Source organism: Malaclemys terrapin, chromosome 3, assembly GCF_027887155.1.
Source record: "Malaclemys terrapin pileata isolate rMalTer1 chromosome 3, rMalTer1.hap1, whole genome shotgun sequence".
NCBI classification, from domain to species: domain Eukaryota; kingdom Metazoa; phylum Chordata; order Testudines; family Emydidae; genus Malaclemys; species Malaclemys terrapin.
This window is the reverse complement of record NC_071507.1, coordinates 64,597,358-64,614,575: the sequence shown is the minus strand read 5'-3', so window position 1 is coordinate 64,614,575 and position 17,218 is coordinate 64,597,358. Positions and strand designations below refer to the sequence as shown.

At 44.8% G+C, this 17,218-nt stretch overlaps 1 protein-coding gene and 1 long non-coding RNA gene across 5 annotated transcripts in view; one reads left to right on the top strand and one right to left on the bottom strand.

Annotated features, from left to right (window-relative positions):
* Nucleotides 1–9,100, bottom strand: part of LOC128833546 (uncharacterized) — a 49,610-nt gene extending 40,510 nt beyond the window's left edge. For both annotated transcript variants that reach the window (XR_008444269.1, XR_008444268.1), the window contains exons 1-2: nucleotides 9,008–9,100; nucleotides 4,292–4,379 (exon numbers count right to left, since the gene is read on the bottom strand). This is a non-coding gene — a long non-coding RNA (uncharacterized LOC128833546). The remainder of the gene's footprint in view (nucleotides 1–4,291; nucleotides 4,380–9,007) is intronic.
* Nucleotides 9,101–9,414: 314 nt separating this feature from the next.
* Nucleotides 9,415–17,218, top strand: part of TTC27 (tetratricopeptide repeat domain 27) — a 170,791-nt gene continuing 162,987 nt past the window's right edge. For all 3 annotated transcript variants that reach the window (XM_054023921.1, XM_054023918.1, XM_054023919.1), the window contains exons 1-2: nucleotides 9,415–9,646; nucleotides 12,886–13,066. In XM_054023921.1, the coding sequence (XP_053879896.1) occupies nucleotides 9,559–9,646; nucleotides 12,886–13,066 (269 nt within the window). In that variant the 5' untranslated portion in view covers nucleotides 9,415–9,558. The remainder of the gene's footprint in view (nucleotides 9,647–12,885; nucleotides 13,067–17,218) is intronic.

Sequence of the window (17,218 nt, the reverse complement as noted above, 5' to 3'; positions counted from 1 at the left end):
GTTCTAACTTTTTATCATTTTTGTTGCTCTCCTCTGGACTCTCTCCAATTTATCCACACCTTTCTAAAGTGGGATGCCCAGACTTGATACAGTACTGCAGCTGAGGCCCCCCATGTTTTACATATGACACTCCTGTTAATATACCCTAGAATATTAGCCTCTCTCACAACTGCATCACGTTGATGACTTATATTCAATTTGTGATACATTAAAACTCCCAGATCCTTTTCAGCAATACTACTACTGAGCCAGTTATTCCCCATTTTGAAGTTGCACATTTGATTTTTCCTTCTGAAGTTAAGTTCTTGTCTCTTTTGAATTTCATCTTGGTGATTTCAAAAACCAATTTCCCAAGATCATTTTAAATTCTAATTCTGTCCTCCAAAGAGCTTGCGATGCCTCCCAGCTTGCTATCATCCACAAATTTCATTCTCTCCACTCCATTATCCTAGTCATTAATGAAAATATTGACTAGTACCAGACCCAGGACTGACCCCCCTGCAACTTGACAGAAAAACATTGATAACTAGTCTTTGAGTAAGGTCTTGCACAACTAGTTGTGCACCCACCTTATAATGATTTCATCTAGACCACATTTCCCTAGTTTGCTTATGAGAATGTCATGTGGGGCTGTGTCAAAATCCTCACTAAAACCAAGATGTGTCATGTTTCTTGCTTCTCCCCATCCACTAGGCAAATAACCATCTCAAAGAAGAAAATTAGGTAGATTCCCCAAACCTGAACCCAGCCGTGCAGCAGGGCTGGCAGCAGTGGTGAACTGGAGCCGGTTCCCACCGTTTCGCAGGAACCGGTTGTTAAATTTATAAGCCCTTTTAGAACTGCTTGTCTCACGTGGGACAACTGGTTCTAAAAGGGTTTCTAAATTTAACAATTGGTAAAGCTCCTGCAGCTGTCCACCCTGCCCCCAGCCCCAGCTCACCTTCCCCTCCTCCCCTGAACACTCCACCCCCCTTCTCCTCTCCCTCCCCTGCTTCCCGCAAATCAGATGTTCGCGCAGGAAGCCTGGAAACAAGCAGCGGCAGGTAAGCTGGGGCGGGGGGCGCGAGGAGGGCTCCAGGGAGGCGCGGGGCAGCTCAGTCCGGCTCCGGCCGAGTGGCTCCCTCCAGCTCCCGGCGTGGTTCTGGCCCGGCCCTGGCGCGGGTAAGAGGCATGGTAAGAGGGTGGGCCGGAGGGGGGGGGGGTTGGATAAGGCAGGCAGGGAGTCTGGGGGACAGGGAGAGGGGGCGGTTGGATCAGGCAGAGGTTCTGGGGGGGGCGGTCAGGGGATGGGGAACGGGGGGGTTGGGTAGGCATGGGAGTTCCGAGGGTCTGTTGGGCTGGTGGTGGATGGGGTCAGGGCAGTCAGGGGACAGGGAGCAGAGCGAGTTGGGTAAGGGGTGGTGTCCTGGGGGGCAGTTAGGATGGGGGGGTCTTGGGAAGGAGTGGTCAGGGGACAAGGAGCAGGGGGGGTTTGATGGGTTGCGGTTTCTGAGGGGGGCAGGACATGGGTGGGGGTCGGATGGGGGTGGTGGTGGTGGATGTGCTCACCGGGCGGTTCCCTACCGGGTCTTCAGCAGCACGGCTCCGGCGGGTGACGGATCTGCCGCCGAAGACCCTGTAGGGAACCGGTTCCTAAGATTTTGGCAGCTCATCACTGGCCGGCAGCCCGGACACCGACTCCAAACCCCAGATCCTGGACCGTGTGGGGACAGGCATCAGCCCTGGACCTTGCAGGGTCAGGTGGCAGCTCCAGATTCTGGGGTGTCGGGTGGCAGCCCTGCCCTGCTGGCTAACCTGGACCCTGCTACACTGGGCAGCCTGGCACCCAGACCTTGCCATGCAGCCTTTAGCACACAGCTGGGCCACAGCTGTGTGCTAATTGGGCTGCACGTGGTTGAGAACTGCGGACGTATGTACTAAATGAGATGGGGATCCGGTGAAAAAATATTATGTGATCATGTTATTAAAGACTGTATTATAATTTATATGCACAAAGGTGCTGAATTGAGGTTGCAGAGGCAACCTAATTTCGGCATGTCCTAACTTTTGAGTGTTTGACTTTGCAACCTTAACGTTTTATAACAGTTTTTTGTGTGTAATTTTCTAGGTTTTAAAAAAAGCAAACTGAAAAAACAGAAATTCCACCATGTGGTATATTGGCACCCATGTCAGCATTATATCTCCATCTGAGCTGACTGAACCTCAGCAGTCAATTGCATTACTCAGTATTGGGAGACTTGGTTGAAGGCCAAATAAGACTGGGGTGGTGATGGCTGAGTGGGTGAAGCAACTGGAAGATATGGTAAGGATAATACCAGCCCCTCTGACTGAGGGATGCTACTGCCATTAGTTGACCAGGTATGCTAGCCGTAGGGCTGGTTAGACTCTCAGCTGCTGCTAGACAAGCAAGTAGTAGTGAGAGCCAGATTGGCTTCTTTCTAGCTGTGGCCCACCAAAAGGTTAGAACCACTTCTTTCACATGTGGACCCTGCAACTGTAATTCATGTCTTTGTCTCCTCACGATTAGATTTCTGGGTTTATTTTAAGATGCTGATACAAATAAGATCAGTGGAGCCGCTTGAGCTGGACCCCTATTGGTATAAATGAGAGAGGGCTGCTGATATATCATCATTCACTACAGACCCTTCTGTTTGGATTTTGCTCCCCTTCCTTGATCAACAATAGCCAAGTTTGTTGATCTTCAGAGCATGCTGCATGACCCATATTTTCTCCCTTGATTTTAGGAAGTGAGGAGACTTGTGAAAATAGACTGCTGAACTTGTATTAATATGCAAATTAGATACAAGTAACTTGCACCTAAACAGAGACTGGGAATGGTTGGGTCATTACACTAATGGAATCTATTTCCCCATGTTAAGTATCCTCACACCTTCTATGGGTCATCTCGATCATCACTTCAAAGATTTTTTTTCTCCTGCTGATGATAGGTCATCTCAATTGATTGGCCTCTTACAGTTGGTATGGCTACTTCCACCTTTTCATGTTCTCTGTACGTATAAATATCTTCTGTGTGTTCCATTCTATTCATCCGAAGAAGTGGGCTGTAGCCTACGAAAGCTTATGCTCAAATAAATTTGTTAGCCTCTGAGGTGCCACAAGTACTCCTGTTCTTTTTGCGGATACAGACTAACACGGCTGCTACTCTGAAACCTGTGAAAATAGTGCCTCTGTCAAACACCACTTCAATACTCGGGAAAATTCACTACAAAACAATTCAATTTGCTGAGTCAATTGATGTCCCTGGTGCTGCAAAGCTTCCAGGGCTAGATTCACAAGGGGAGCTTAGGCACTACAACTTGGGCACCCTGCTACTTAGCGGAATTCAATGCATGCACACATACCAGCGTGCTGAATGATGAAATGCTTAAGCTAGCCAAAAGGAAATGCGGAGGAAAGCAGTAGCCTCCCCCCATGCCCCTCAAAGGGAGTTAGGTGCCTTAGTTCAGGCTAGAGAGAGGCATCTATCTCCACCTGGGATTCAAAACCATGTACCTCTCTCTTGGAGTTTAACCTGGCTTAAGTGCCAGTTATTTCTCAGGCAGAGTAGGGACTTCAACCCAGATGTCTTACCTCCCAGATGAGGGTGATTTAGACAGCTGTGTACATGCCTGCCACCAAAATTTAGGTGCCTCAAGGACTTCAGTGGTGGAAACTCAGGCACCTAATTTTAAGAATGTCTGTGATGCTGAAATGTTGGATTTAGGCACTTCAACTGGCAGTTAGACAACCAAGTCCCACATGTGAATCTAACCCCCAGTGTGTTTGAGGTATGTTTCTGATGGTTTTATTGAAGATGTAATACCAGGACATACAACAAGTGATGACGTAAAGAGGGGGAAAGAGATTGGCATCTTATGCAAGTTGGTGATCAAATAGCTGAACTGACTGAGCCACTGTTAGACAAACCAAGAGATTTTCCCAGTGGCAAAACTGCAGCTGATTTCCTCTACCAAGGCACTCAGACAGCGTTTGCTTTCTCTGAAGAACTACCCAGTTTTAGATCCAGAACCCTGCAAGTTTTCATCCTTGTATGGCTGTGAGTAGGTCTTCCCTTGATCATGGTGATTAAAAAACCAAAATATAGCAAACTGTTGATCAAAAATTACTAAACTGTGTATTTCCCTAATTCAACCTCCTGTAGAGCATCGTTCTTCAGCAAGACCAGCTTCCCCACCATACTGAATTGTGAATGTCTTTAATATTTTGCAATTTTTAATGACACTTCATAACTGTTTGCTATTTGACTACTGTTGCTATTACAAATATTTACCTGCTCATGTTTAGTGGAGGTCTGGACAGATTATGGAATGTTTCATAATCCCCCCCAAGGTTCATCAGCTCCAAAAGCTTGAGAAATCCTGCAATAAGGGATTTAGATTAACAAAACAAAAACAACTGAAGGCTTTTCTGTTAAGACCTGTAGGCTGAGATTGTTAAAGCTGCCTAAGGTATTTGGACACCCACTGTCTCTTTAATTTTAATGGAAATCAACATTCTAAAGTATTTGTGTGTCTACTACACACAGTGCTCTAAGAGTCTTGTTGGAGCATTAATTACTTATTTAGAGGCAATGGGCAGTAGCGACTTAGATGAGGACAAAAACTATTGCATCTAGGTTTTGAGGAACCCAAGACACACAAAGCTCAAGCAATTTTCAGTGATCTCAAAGTACATAGGGGAAACAGGGTTGATGGATCAGCCTTGAAATCTGTGGCAAAACGAAGAGTATAATTAAGCTAACAAGCCACATTAATGTAGAGCATTTTCTCAATCAGTGGTTCTCAGCCTGTGGCTCGCTGGCGCATGTCAATCAGCACACAGTTGTGGTCCAGGAGGTATCCTCAGGGACATACAGGTAGTACATGTATTGCTTGGATGCAGCCCACATAACACACAGATAGCTGCATATGCAGCTCACAATGGTAAATAAGTTGAGACCCACTGCTCTACATGAATAATAATCGAAGGACAACTAATAAAGTGTTCAAATCAATTCACTGGTGGTTAGGAGGTCAGTGATGCCAATACCAAATTAAGTAAAATGTGTAATTTATATGAACTCATTGGAGGATTTTCAGTTCCTTGCTGTGGTTTGTTGTTTCTGAAGTTTATTTCAACTAATTTTCTTTCACTGAAAATTGTATCAACAAATCATGCAAATGTATTTCCCATGCCCCACAATCTACCAAACTTCTAGTACTTGCTTGGCATTGTTTTAATTAGGGAATTCTGAACAACTTCTCATTTTTATTCTATTAGCTAGACCAAGTTTAAGAATTTGTCAGTTTGATTTTGGAAAAATCCAAGTTTAAACTCAATGCATTGCTGTAACTTGTTGAGGAAAGTAACTTTACTAGTGGTCTTTGAACAATGCAACTTTTTCAGCAGAGTCCAGGGGCCAAAAAGCGTAATCATTGACTGCCACCTTTTATTATAAGCAAACAAAACCCAACTCACAAATAAAATAAACAAACAAAAACCCAACAGCATTACAGGAGAACATAGAGAAAAAGAGAGAGACAGATGTGCTGAGGAGACAGGAAGGAAGATAATCTTAAAACTGGGCTCCCAATACTAATTTTTATGAATATTTAAGTCAACTGAATGTTAGGGTAAAACTCTGACATGACATAACAGACCAGACAATTAAGTGTGTGACTAAATAACTCATTTTGACTATTTGATTGCATTTGAAGTGTCACTCAAAATATGCAGGATACATAAATGCAGTTATCAATATGTGAGTCTTCAGGACTGACCCAGACGATATGCTCATGTTCTATGGATACAAAAAGCAAAGAAAGGACAAGTAATTTTATGGTGATTCCACATAGTTTTACTGATTCCTGGTAAATTTTAAACAGCGATCAGTACTCTAGGTTACAAATTCAAGAGATGGGAATTAGATTATTTGGTTTTGGTAAACAGTTATAGAACTTTTTAATCTCCGGATTCAAATCCGGACTATTGTACCTGAAAGTTGTAGTCAGTTGATGGCTGTTCAGTGGTTATGTAAAATGAGCTTGTAATCTCAGTTCAGAAAACTGGGAAAGCAATTCCATAGCAAGTGGCATAAACCTCTTTGAAAATGGAGAGTTTATTACATGGATATAAGAAATAGGAAAGGGCTTCATAATGTTCCTGTCCTAGTTATGTAGTATGTATGGATATGATTCCAATAAAGAAGCAACATCAGAAAACCTGAAAAAGTTCCAACTGTTATTTCAGAACTAAGTTCTTGAAATCCAACATCTACCATGAGGAAGAGTAATTGGAAGGGTATTGAAGACCAAACAATCCTTATGAACATGGTACAGATTTCTAAATAGAGAGCTAGGAGATGGTAGCTTTGTAACAGTGTGTTGAGAAAGGAGTTTGATCTTCCTTTTGAATGGAGGAGATGTGTACCCTAGTATTATGAGGAAAAGCGAGAGGAGTAGAAATAGAATTCCTGGTACTGTCTTTCTAACCTGATAGTATGGCAGGAAATAAATGTTAATAAATTTTACAAATAGTATAGCTGTGAAGAAGACTGTTACAGCCCAGATGGAGAGATCCAAGCCACAACCTCAGCTTAAATTTATCTAGCCCAAATGCTGTCCCCTCATCTCAAATGATCAACAGTTCCATGGTAGTGTGTCACACAGGCATTTTCCATTGTGCTGCTTCATTCAGTGATCTGGACATAATGGAGATGAAATCTTTCCATATCTATTTTACACACTTAGTTGAAGTGGGGAAAAACTGTAAAGTTCCCTGACTCAAGCAGGGGACAGAGCTTCTTTCAGGAGCATCAAGAGTCAATTAAGACATTGTACCTGATCCTTGGACTAATTTTCCCACTGCCATCCACCTGTGCAAAGTGGATGTAAAACAATATTATTCTGATTTAGCAGCATTTTACATCCACTTTGCATAGATTTAAATGCCTACACAAGGCACAAGTGGAGAATCTACCCCAGTGTTTCACAGATTGAGCTGTTTAAATGTAACCACACAGAGGGTAGAAATAGCATAGTCCTAGAAGAGTGAGAAAAATGACTCCCAGGTGGTGTAACTTCATCTTAGAGAATGATGTTATGGTTACATGGAAGTCTGCCAGCTACTAAGTGTGAGAAAAACACATCCATAATGTAGAGAGCCAATCCATGGCCTACACTTTCCATCACTATGGACAAACACATTGCTCTGCATACATATACACCAGTAGATAAGATTCCTCCTAGAGTTCCAACTCTTGGTGGGAACTCCTCCTGCCCCTAACCCTTTCTACACTTGCATGGCTCTCTGCACTCCTGGGTTTTCCACTGACAGAGGCCTAGTCTAGATTCAAAACTTAGATCACCCTGACCACATGGCTCAGGGCTGTGAAAAATTTAATGCTGTGACACACAGTTAGGTCAGCCCACTGTAGACGCAGCTAGGTCAATGGAAAAATTATTCCATCAAGCTGGCTACTGTCTCTCAGGGGGTGGATTTAGTACAGTGATAGAAAATCCTGTTCCACTGCTGTAGTAAGGGTCTACATTACTGTACCACAGTTATGCTAAAGTGGCACCACAACAGCTCTGCAGCTGTAGTGTACACATACCCTTGAAAAGATCGATTAACTACATCAAGGGAAAAAACGCTTCTGTGCATGTTGGAAGACTCTACACTACAATATTACAGAAGCATGGTGCAGGGCTATAGTGGATCCACTTTAGAATAGACATATCTACTGTGCTCAAGGGTCTGAAAAATCCACACACTCCTGAATACTGTATCTATGCCAACCTAACCCCCAGTGCAGACACAGCCAGGTTGAGGGAAGAATGCTTCGGTTGACCTAGCTACTGCTTCTTGGGGAGGTGGAGTTCTTACAGTGACGGACCAATCCGTTCCATTGTTGTGCTGCTGTAGTTCCCATAGTATAGACATGGCCGTGACTCAATTCCCCTAACCCAAGGGTTCATTGCACCGCGACCCCCATCTGACAACAAAAATTACTTCACAACCCCAGGATGGGGGACCGAAGCCTGAGCCTGCCCAAGCCCCACTGCCCCGGGGTGGGGTGGGGGGGGCACAAAGCCTGAGCCTCACTGCTCTGGGCAGGGGTGCCAATGCTGAAGCTCAAGGGCTTCAGTCTCAGTCAGGGGGCCTGCAACCTGAGCCCCGCTGCCCAACACTGAAGCCCTCTGGCTTTGTCCCTGGGCAGTGGGGCTCAGGCTTTGTCCCTGGGTCCCAGCAAATCTTAAACCAGTCCTGGTGACCCCATTCAAAGGTGGTCACGACCCACTGTTTGAGAACCACTGCCTCCTACATACTAACCCCCTGACACTGCTGAAATAATAAAGACTCCTCTCCTTCCCTCCCAAAATTAAATAAAACTATTAGAAAGGGAGTGGGGTACACAGTTTAAGACTAGAGCACCCACCATTCACCTCCCGCTCTTCAATCCCCACAAGGCTTGCTGCCAAGTTTTTCTCCAGGGAGCCCAATGGCAGAAGATGGCCAGCAGCGGTAGCATCTCTCCATTATTGCTCTGAGCATAGGTAGTGCTGTGCTCTCAGTCCCATCCTCTGCTGATAGCAAGGATCACCTTGGAGCTGGGGCCCTTCCAAGTAAAACTGGAAACGCACCAGCTCAGCAGGGCTATGAGAAACGATGATAAATCGCACTACTGTCGCTTTACACCCTCACACGCACAGGTGCAAGGCAGAGGGAACATTAGTCACTAGCCCAGCACTGCAGCCCCCAGTTCCCGTCTCAGCCTGCCCGGGGGTACCAGCACAAGCACCCCCTCCCGTCAGCCCTCGTGATACATCACCAGGTGTTTCAGCTTGGGCGGGCGGGGGCGGGTCTGCGGCAGATAACACCTCCCCAGACCCACCCCGACCGGGGCGCTGCCCATCAAATACAGCGGGGGCTCCAAGAGTTGGTTTTGCTGTTTGTGCGGCACACGGTGTCACAAGGGGCGCTCTGGAAAATAGCCCCACAATGGTACCTAGTTTATGGGCGGCCCCATAGCCGCGGCTCCTGCGGAGAGTCCGAGCGGGAGACGCCTCAAGGCCCGCGCGCGCCTCCGCGAATTCGAGAAGGCCGGCACGGCGCTAACCCCTCAGGCTGGCCCCTGGCCCCGCCTCCCCTCACGCGCGACGTTTAAAGAGCAGCCCGAGGGGCTCGGCCCGGCCGCACGCAGGAGGCGGGGCGGGGCGGGGCGGGGCGGGGCTGGGCTGGGCTGGGCTGGAGAAGGGAGATGGTGCCCCGCCCTGCATCTCACAGTGACGCACTCGCTCAACTGCTCAGCAATATGGCGCGCGTGCGCACTCCATCGGCCCCGCTCAGTGCGCGAGCCAGAAGCAGTTGGTTCCACCGCGCGTGCGCCAACGCCCTCCGCCCATCGTGCTTTGCGAAGCTGTCATGGCGGCTCCCTGAGGCCGGTGGCGGCACATGGGTTGGGAGCTCGGTGGCGGCGGTCAGTGAGGGAGTAGCACCTCAGTCTGGCTGGTGGGGGGCCGCAGAGTGAGCGCGAGGCGGCAGCAGCAGCAGTGGAGGATGTGGGCGCTGGAGTGGGCGCTCCTGAGGGGCTTCCCCAGCGCCGCGGAGTCCCGGCGGGGGAAGCAGAGCGAGTTGACCGCGGCAGGTGAGAGGCCGGGCCGGGGTCCCCGAGGCTGCGGCGAAGCCGGGCCGCTGGGACGTGCAGCTGGTGCTGCCTGTTGGGGATGTTGTAACTGCCCAGCTCTGCGGAGTGAACCCGGTCCCAGTCGCTGCAGGGGCCCCGCACCGCTCACCGGGCCGCCTTAACGCGCCGTGCAGGAGACCGGGGGTCGTTACTTGTGACAACTCAACACACACTTGAGCAGGACATTACCGGCCCTGCTGCTGGTGGTGGGGAATGGCACCTTGTTGCCCTCGAACAGACGGGTCAGGTAACGTCGCTTCACAGGGTCTGTCTCCTGCCGAACGGGGCGCGCTCAGCTCGGGTTCCAGCGGCTGTGAAGACACAGCAGCGTTGGTTAGCAGCTGTAGTTAAGCCTATAGGGCTGCGTCTGCACGGCAAAGTGAAAGTATGATTGTAGCATGGGCAGACATACTTGTGTTAGCCTTAATTTAACTAGCATGGGTACCAATAGGAGTGTAGACATGGTGGCACAGCCTAGCAACTGGAGTATGTTCCCAGGGACCCTGGCGGGCTTGTACGCTGGTTGCTAGCTCGGGTTGAAGCCTGTACTGGTATGGCTTTGCTACTGTTGTTATCCGTGGTAGTAGACTGGAGCTAGCATGGGTATGTCTGTTTCTGCTACAATCACACCTTCACTTTGCACTATAGATGCCCCGTAGAAGGAGTTTGTGGTTGAACTTGAACTGCTAACTGGAGTTAACAAACTGAGTTGCTGTGTCTTCACTGCTATTTTAACCCAAATATGGTAGCTTGAGTTAGAGCACTTATTTTTTTGCTATGTTGACCTACCCAAAATGACATAATTTAGCTTGTGCCAACCAGGGCTGACTGTACTTGATGCTACAATTACTACTAAGACAAAGAGTATGTCTACGTTACAATTAAACACCATTGGCTGGCCTGTCTCAGCTGCCGGGTTTGCAGGGCTCGGCCTGCAGGGCTATAAAGCTGCATCATAGACAGCCCGGCTCAGTCTGGAGCCTTGGCTTTGAGATGCTCCTGAGCCCGCTGCAGTTTCATAACCTTTCAGCCCTAGCCTTGCAAGTCCAACTCAGCTGACACGGGCCAGCCAGGCATGTTTAATTGCAGTGTAGAGGTACTCAGCCATTGAGGATATCGGGGATGTACTGATTATTGTTTAACTACACTAAAAATTCTTGGTTTGACTTTAACATGACAAGTTACTGGCATTGGCAAATTGGTAATAACATGAAACTCCTTTTTATTGTAGGGAAGGAGGGCAAAACATTTGTACCTGCTAGTTATTCCATATTTTTCAGTCATGTAACTAATTACAATGAAAGGTACTTTTCTTGGGAGGGTCTGATGAGGCTGTAAGTGGCCCATTTTTCTTCTAACACACTCATTGGCTTTTTAAATGCAATCTTTCATTCTTTGTGAGGAGACTCTTCTGTATTTCAAGCACAAACAAGCATTTGCCCTCTCAAGCCAGGCATCCACCTATTGAAATACTTAAGTGTCAGTGGGGAGAGAGACTTTTGAGCTTTGACTAAGCAGGTGGTGGATTTTGAAAGAGAATGGCACAGGTCCAGATGGCCCTTGTCTGTTTTACTCAAAGAATGCTCTTATACCAATTCCATCACAGTAATATCCAAGCACCTTCCAGTTTTTTATTCAGTGATGTGACCAACATCTGTCATGTGATTTCTCTATTATCTTCTCCCCGGTGAGAGAATTGTGTGTGCAGGGTAATGCTGCTGTGTGTGTTTTGTAGAGACAACAATGTTGAAGTGCACCTTGTACGTGGAACAGAAGGTGGGAAGGTTTGTAATGGTACTTAGTTCCTGTGGGAGTTTCATTTCTTACCTTCAAACTAGCCATTGAGAAAGCTCTGTCTGTTGCACATTTGTGCTTCACCCTTACTGTAGAGAGTCCTGTTGTGTTTCAGGAGTGGAGTTATCAACCATGGTCTTCACCCTGGAGCTTTATGTGATCTTTTAGATATGCTGGGTCCAGTCCATTGACCACCTTGAAGATAAGGTCCAAGATCTTGAACTTGATTTGTTATTATATAATAAGTCAGTTTATAGAATGAAGGAGAGGTTTGATGTTTTCACAGTAGTATGTTATGTTGTTGAAACGGATGTATCCAAGGTGGGTTTCTTCATTGTTGGTCACACTATCACATTCCTTCCCTGAACAAGGGATAGGCTGTTCTGGTGAGTGGCAGCAGTTGCTCACGACCCTTTCATCAGCCAGGAAGAGCATGGGTCAAATTCACAAGTCTTGGGTCAAGACTGAATACTTACAGAGGTCCAGTGCTTCTTGAGGATTGAATGTACTGACCTGCAGGAAAACACGCATGCTATTTGCTGTCCATCATAAGGGAAATAGACTCATGCTGTTGGAGAAGCCTTCCTAAATGTGTGTGAACTTTTCAGCAATGTAGGATGATAGTTTTTTGCAGCGCTTCACTGGGAATAGTTAGGCCTAGCCTGAGCATTTCTGAAAATCCCATTCTGTGTGCAAACTTCTCGATGATAAGTGGTAAAGTTACCATGGTAAATAGTTTCCTTATCTATATAAGAATTTATCTTGCTCATTCCTTGTGAATATCTTTGGTAGCTACAGGAAGGGGTGTGTGACATAGGCTATGTTAGATGGAAACTTATTCTGTGAACTCCTTTTATAAGAGTGTGTTGAACTAATCCTTTCTCTTTCCTCGTCAGAAAATTGTCTCATGATCTCTGAAAAGGTCTTCTAGCCTGTGATACAGAGCTAGTGTCTCAGTGAGTTACCTATGGCATTTAAGATGTTTTTGCATTACAAGTGCTGGTTTCACTTAAGACCATTAAAATCTTTCTATTTAGTTTTAACGTGTACATTCTGTACATGTAAAATATTTTCAGGTCTTTTGCCTGAAACTTGAGGTTTCCTTAGTGGTGTTGAAAAATATGATTGTTTATGCTTGAACTCATAGAGCAATTCATATTTTCATTGGGAAAAGGTAGCACTGATTTGTAAAATTCAGCTTGAACATTAAGCTCTCAGCCTGCTGGGGGTGATCTGTTTGAAGAAGGTGTATTTGCATTTAATGTCAGGTGAATAGAGATTCTTTTTTCCTACGATGAGTGGGGAATGTTTAAAGTTTTGGTTTGGATCGGTCTTATGTGCCTTAAAACCTCTGTTGTTTTATATCTTGCTGTCATCGCACTCTGATTTTTTTGTTTTAATTCCAGGAAGTGAATCCTTACTGCAGTTGCATTTCGAAGGGAACTATGAGGCCATTTTATTAAGTGAAGTGATCCAGGATGTTTTCACTACACTCACGATGACAGAGGAGAAGATTGACACCTACTTGGAGAAGCTGATAGTAGCGTACCTGGACTGTTCTGCTGCAGATGCTGATAACGTGGAAAGGTGGAAATCATTGATTTATTATATGTGAGGCTTGAAGAGGCTCTTAGTTTTATTAGAGATCATTTTATCTTCTATAAACGTTGACAGTATGGGACCTCTAAAACTTTTGTTCCAGGAGAACAAATCTCAGAAATAAAACTCAAGAAATCTATTTAAAAACAGAAAAATCAATAATGAATTAATTTCTTTCACTAGATTATATTTCAACATAGTGGGTTCAGGTGTTTTTTTTGAAGTCACATACATTGCTAGTAGTGTTTTTATCCGAAGCTACTGGAATCAAGAAGTTAATCAGTTTTAAATTAATCTCACCTTTCCTCTGCATCCACAAACAATTGATCATTGTTTGTAATTCTGTAAACATCAGATTACATATATGTCAATAATTAAAGTTCCACAAAACATGACATAACATAATGTTTACATTATGCAGTGTGAGTCACACTGTGAAAATATCTTTATCCTTTTAAAATTACAGAACTTAACTGAAGGACTATTTCCTATGAGTAAGAACTATTTTCTCCTCCTGACTTTCTATAAAGCATTTACAGCATTTCCACTGTACAATACATTCAAGTCCTCTTTCTAACACTAGATGTTATATGTCTGGATTTAATGTTTGCAGTTTGTCACATAAATAATATATAGTTTAAGGATTTCTAATTGAATGGAGTTATGAAAGTGGTTTTTTGTTAGTTTTAGTTTTAGTTTGATTTTTTTTTAGAGAAAGTGGTAGCAAGGAGAACAGACCCAGCCCAGTTGGTGTGGTGAGGAGTAGGGGCAGGGTAGGAACCATCTATATTTATAAGGTGTACAATAGAGAAGGTTAAGATTTTGTCATTGTTATTTTTAGTAAAAGTCACGGACAGGTCATGGGCAATAAACAAAAATGCATGTAAGCCCATGACCTGTCTGTGACTTCTATTAAAAGTAATGGGGGGGAATGCGGGTATGAGAGCCCAAGCCCCACTATGGATAGGGCCCTACCAAATCCATGGTCATGGAAAACATGTCATGGACCATGAAATCTGATCACACCCCACCCCCACCCCCTGTGAAATCTGGTCTTGTGTGCTTTTACCCTATACTATACAGATTTCACAGGGGAGACCAGCGATTCTCAAATTGGGTGTCAGAAGGTTATTTTAGGGGAGTTGCGGCATTGCCATCCTTACTTCTGCATTGCCTTCAGAGCTCGGCGGCCAGAGAGCGGCAACAGTTGGCCAGGCGCCCAGCTCTGAAGGCAGCGCCCAGCCAGCAACAACGCAGAAGTAAGGGTAGCAATACCACACCATGCCACCCTTACTTCTGTGTTGCTGTCTTCGGAGCTGGTCAGCCGGAGAGTGTCACCTGCTGACTAGGGCCCCGCTCGGCAGGCAGCAGCGCAGAAGTAAGGGTAGCCGTACCGTAACCTCCCCTACAATAACCTTGAGACCCACCCACCACTCCTTTTTGGGTCAGGACCCCTACAATTACAATACCATAACATTTCAGGTTTAAAAAAAGATATGTTTATCTGTAGAGGTGGGGAGAGCAGCATTCTTTGTAAAGGACTTCATAGTCTATCAAGTGGAAGAGGTCAGGAAGTAGAATATGCAGAGAGAGATTCTGAGCTATAAGAGTACAAATATGGTGCAGTGTGCTACTGGTCTCTGGATCAGAACAGTTTTAACGGTGACTGACTTTTTCTGAAATTAAGTATTGGCTGAAAATCAGATAGGGATATAGTCTGGAGAAAGTCTCAATATTGTAAACTGTTTCTTGGAACATCTTGTTCAGAGTATACAAAGAAGAAAGACCCCACTCTATCAGGGATTGAAAAAGTACCCAGTACGTACCAGCCCAAGATATAATCCTAATCCCCAAGATGAAATACACCCTCTCTAGCCTAGTGTGGTGCACTTTAAAGAAATGAGTCTTTTGAACAGTTGAAGTTTAATTGTTCAAGATATTATCATCTGATAATAAATAGTACTCAACATTGATGCATCTTGTTGATTTAAATTAAGCCCTCAAATGAAAATGTGCCCCACACTCCAATGAATTTACAGTGGACTCCACCTCTTTACAGGGTTTCATTGCTTCTCTTGCTGTACTCCTGATGTGCAGAAGGTCTTCTGTCTCTCAACTGCTCTTTCTTCTGTACCTCAGTCTTTGGTATGCCTTACTCCTCTTGTCCTACTTAAAGGAGCAGTAGCTCACAAGTCTCTGCTCTTTTTTCCCCCCTCACCACCCACTTCTCATTTTCTGAAGAGCAGCCCTGGGCCTGTTCCACTCCCTGTCCCCTATCTTCCCTGCAAAAATAAAGTAGCTCAATCCACTCTGCTTCTTCCCGCTCTCAAAAATAACTTCTATTTATTTATTTATTTATTTAGAGATTTGTGCCTCTGCTCCTTTCTTCTCCTTGAGAGAGAGATGGTGACTCACTGCTCCATTCAGCCCACATGCCCAGGCAAAATAAATAAAATCTTCTCATTCATCATTTGTAGTATTTATAAAATAAATGAGTCTAGAGTGATCTGGTGATACTCTCCCTCCTTCTGATAAATGTAGCAAGTGAATATTATTAGTTTCATACTTACTGAACTACATTGGAAAATTAACACTCTTACTCTCCTTGTTAAAAACAATCACCAGTGAATTATGATGGTCCATTTAGGTGAGTCAGCTATCAAATGCTAACACATTTTGCTGCCAGAAGGGAGATATATTTATGGGCTTCGATCCTGAGTCAGTTGTAACATGGAAAGTTTAGGAGACTGGGTACGTGTTACCTGCAGAGAAGGAGCAACATTTGTAGCTCAAAAGTTTGATTCAATTCAGAGTAACATTGGTGACTTCTGAAGGAACCACATTTAGCCTATCTCTGCCTGCAGGTCACCTTGATGTGTGATTTTGGAGAGTGGAAGGAAATAATGTTTGTGTGATATAGGAAGAGAGAGAGGGAATTGACTATCCCAAGGGAATCCCAAAAGGGCTCAATGACCTCTTTGGGAAAAGAATAAGTCTCATTTGCTCCTTTTCTTTTTGGTATCCACGTTTGTTTTTTGTATGTCACCTTGTTGCTGTCTCCTTGGTCTTGAAGTATAGTATGTTCATGGATCCAACATGTTAAGAAAGCAAGCCATGGAAGACAGAAAGGAATCCAAAAGTTGAATGAAAGCTTAAACCACAAGAAACCTCATTGTGAGCACCCCGATTGTTGACTTGTTTTTCATCCAATGCTCTATTTATGTGCTCTAACAATATATAAATTGGTCAGTTCTTTTTCTAAACAAAATCACCAATTATACATACACTTTTGCTTAGGTATATTATAAAGCTTGATAGCATATGTTCCCTTATTCGTTTGTATTGTCATGCAAGCCCAGGTCATAGATTAGGACTCCATTGTGCTAGATGCTGTGCAAACACAAAACAAGAACAGTACCTGCCCCAAAGAGCTTACAATCTAAATACAAGACAAGAGACAGCAGATTTTTACAGACAGATGATGGAGCACAAGAAAACAATGGGACAATATTGGTCGGCTCAATAGGCAGTGATCTCTGCGTACCAGCAGCCTAACTATTGTCAAGTTTTTTGTAGGCATCACAGCAAAAGTTGTTTTTTTTGTTTGGTTGGTTGGTTTTGTTTTTTTTAATGAGGGATTTGAAGAAGGATAACGATAAGGTAGTTTTGTAGATGTCTCTGCTCCTCCCAAGTGTGAGGTACAGCATGGAAGAAATCAGGAAGGTGCTTGTTTAAAAATTTAACAAGCGAGCAATAGACAGTGCAATTATTGTCTGACTGGTGATGGGAATCAACAGTTTCTTGGAGGACCGATTGCTGTGGGACATAGTGAGAACCAGTTCAAGGTTGGATGGTGTTCATGGAGCAGCTGGAGATGGTAGAGTGCCACTTCTGGGCCCAAGAAACCAGCACTGACTGGTGTTACTGCACCATAATGCAGGTTTTGGATGATGAGGAGTAGCTGCAGAACTTTCAGGTGCGCAAAGCCAAATTCATGGATCTGTGCATGGAGTTTACCTCAGCCCTCCAGCACAGGGGCACCAACGTGAGAGCTGCATTGACAATGGAGAAGCAAGTTGTGATTGCACTGTAGAAGCTTGTGATGCCAGATTGATTTCTGACTGACTGGTAATAATTTGG